Genomic DNA, 2,449 nt, shown 5'->3' with positions numbered 1-2,449 from the left:
ACCGGGCAGCACCGATCCTGGATGTACTCGGGTTCGGGACAGAGCGGAAGGGCACAGGCCTGGACGGCAAACAGCGGCTCTGCTCCGTCGAGCATCACAGGTACACCACGTCCAGGGATCTGGCTGTAAAGGGTGAGGGGGGGGGGGGGGCATGAATGAAACACTAGAGGTAATCAAACTTTAAGTCTAGCTTTATAGGGTACTGACACAGCCCTCAAACTGTCGGCTGTCTTTAATATGCAATAGCAATTACTTCTTACATCAGGATCAGTCAACCACCCCTACACAGAGACGGGGAAATCGCAGGGCTATCTGCCACATTATGTTAATGCACCAGTGAACTTAAGAAGAAAACAATGAATGGGAAATATGAAAATCACACCATTTGCATAATTTATATGAAGCCATCGCCATGGTATCTTTTTTTACTACCATATTTCTTAGCTAACAGTCCCAGGTCTGACCTGATGAGTGGTCCCCACAGGGATAAAGATTTCCCCACAATGACAATAGTTTCTTACATCAGGACCAGTCAACTACCCCTGCACAGAGACGGAGGACACCACAGGCTATCTGGCACATTTGGTCATTGAACAGGTGAACTAGGAAAACAATGAAAACCACGCCATTTACACAATCTATAATTATGTGAAGCCTTCGCCAAGGTATCTTTTTTTACTACCATCTTTCTTAGTTAACAGTTCTGTCAGCTCCAGGTCTGACCTGATAAGTGTCTCCCACAGCAATGAAGACGTCCCCGTACATGCAACCGGGTGGGCAGACCGGGCAGCACCGATCCGGGATGTACTCGGGTTCGGGGCACAGCGGACGCGCGCAGTCCACGACGGCGCACGCCACCTCTCCTCCGTCTTCTTGACAGGAACACCACGTGCAGGGATCCGGCTGTAGTCATGAAAAAAAACGCTAGAGGTAATCAAACTTTGAGTCCAACTTTATAGGGAACTAATACAGTACTCAAACTGTCGAGTGTCAAACTTCTCATTCTACAGACACTGTAGAGATATGGACTGGATTTTAATTGTCCATCAGTGAAATAAAATTTCACATCAGGATCCTTGAACCATCTATGAACAGCTCTAGACGGAGGACGCCACAGGCTATCTGGGACATGTGATCCACTGACCTGATAAGTGGTCCCCACAGCGATGAAGACGTCCCCGTACATGCATCCGGGTGGACAGACCGGACAGCACTGTCCCGGGATGTACTCGGGGTTGGGGCAGTACAAAGCTATGCAGGCAATGGCCACACACTCCGGTTCCGCTCCGGCGGCTTCACAGGTGCAGGTCGTGCAGTCGTCCGGCTGTAGAAGGGAGACAGTTGTGAATGGAACACTTTTTGAAGCCTTACCTGCTGACGTTTCGATGCCTGTCAGACATCTTCTCCTCAGGGCCTATATGTAGCCGATATAGGTGGCGCTTTTACGGCGAAAACACAATTCCAAACGTGGCTAAGTTTGTAACCTCCCCCTCCTCCTTCACGGTTCATAATTGGGTCTGACTTCCTTATCCAGACTGCTCTTTTAATCGAATACGCCTTTTGTCTTATCTGTCAATTACCTTGGCCCTTTCCCAGTTAATGTTATTCCTGGCAATGTGGTCAGTACCGCGGATCTAGTGTCTACTCTCTCATGATGCCTGTCGTTTCTGAGATTTTGTGTATCTGAGTGTTCACTTACATCGGCTACATATAGCGATGACAAGCAGAACTCCGGTTAGAAGTTCTGAAGAAGATGCCTGACAGGCATCGAAAAGTCAGCAGGTAAGATTAACTGGTTGTGTGAAAGTAAACTCTACTACCACATGGCCTACCTACTCAAAAGATGAGTGCCTTAATTCGGAGAGCTAACGTTATAACCGGCTACTTGGAAACCAACCCGAAAACATTAAACAGTTGATTTCGTCTGCTTCTGATAAACGTTGTTTCTCTGTCCGCTCTTATGACAACTCTGGCAGAAAAGTATCAGTCTTAGCTCTCACCTTGTGCTTTTTCCCCACCGGAATGAAGACGTCATTGTACCAGCAGCCCTTACGAGCTGAAATAACGTCAGCGAATTAGTTTTTTTTTTTCATAGCGAGTTCTAAAATGTACTTGTGTCTCCTATCACATGGGTAATGGTACATTTGTCAAGCACAAGGAAGTTGAACTAGTATTTCTATAATCTAAAAAAAACAATGGCAATGCCTTAAGTTTTGTTCACTACTAACAGAAACATTTAAAGGAAATCGAGTGTCAGAAACATCTTTAAAAAGATAGTTACATGTGAATTTTCATCGTTCATAATGCATGATTTGTATGTTGAAATGATCGTTTCCACCTGAGAAACCAACTGACGTCAACACGTATACCTAAACATAGCCTTTTGGCTACTGCAATTAGCCTTCGAGCAATACTTTTTCACAATAAAACGTGTCATGCGCAGCTGCTA

At 45.9% G+C, this 2,449-nt stretch overlaps 1 protein-coding gene across 3 annotated transcripts in view; it reads right to left on the bottom strand.

Annotated features, from left to right (window-relative positions):
- Positions 1-2,449, bottom strand: part of LOC118426998 (von Willebrand factor C and EGF domain-containing protein-like) — a 13,464-nt gene that overhangs the window by 9,370 nt on the left and 1,645 nt on the right. For 2 of the 3 annotated variants that reach the window (XM_035836641.1, XM_035836636.1), the window contains exons 3-5: positions 2,001-2,056; positions 1,145-1,324; positions 724-903 (exon numbers count right to left, since the gene is read on the bottom strand). In XM_035836641.1, coding sequence (XP_035692534.1) covers positions 724-903; positions 1,145-1,324; positions 2,001-2,056 — 416 coding nt within the window. The remainder of the gene's footprint in view (positions 1-723; positions 904-1,144; positions 1,325-2,000; positions 2,057-2,449) is intronic. The other variant, XM_035836646.1, reaches the window with a different exon arrangement.

Source organism: Branchiostoma floridae, chromosome 1, assembly GCF_000003815.2.
Source record: "Branchiostoma floridae strain S238N-H82 chromosome 1, Bfl_VNyyK, whole genome shotgun sequence".
NCBI classification, from domain to species: domain Eukaryota; kingdom Metazoa; phylum Chordata; class Leptocardii; order Amphioxiformes; family Branchiostomatidae; genus Branchiostoma; species Branchiostoma floridae.
Note: the sequence above shows the minus strand (reverse complement) of the source record. Positions and strands in the feature narration are given on the sequence as shown.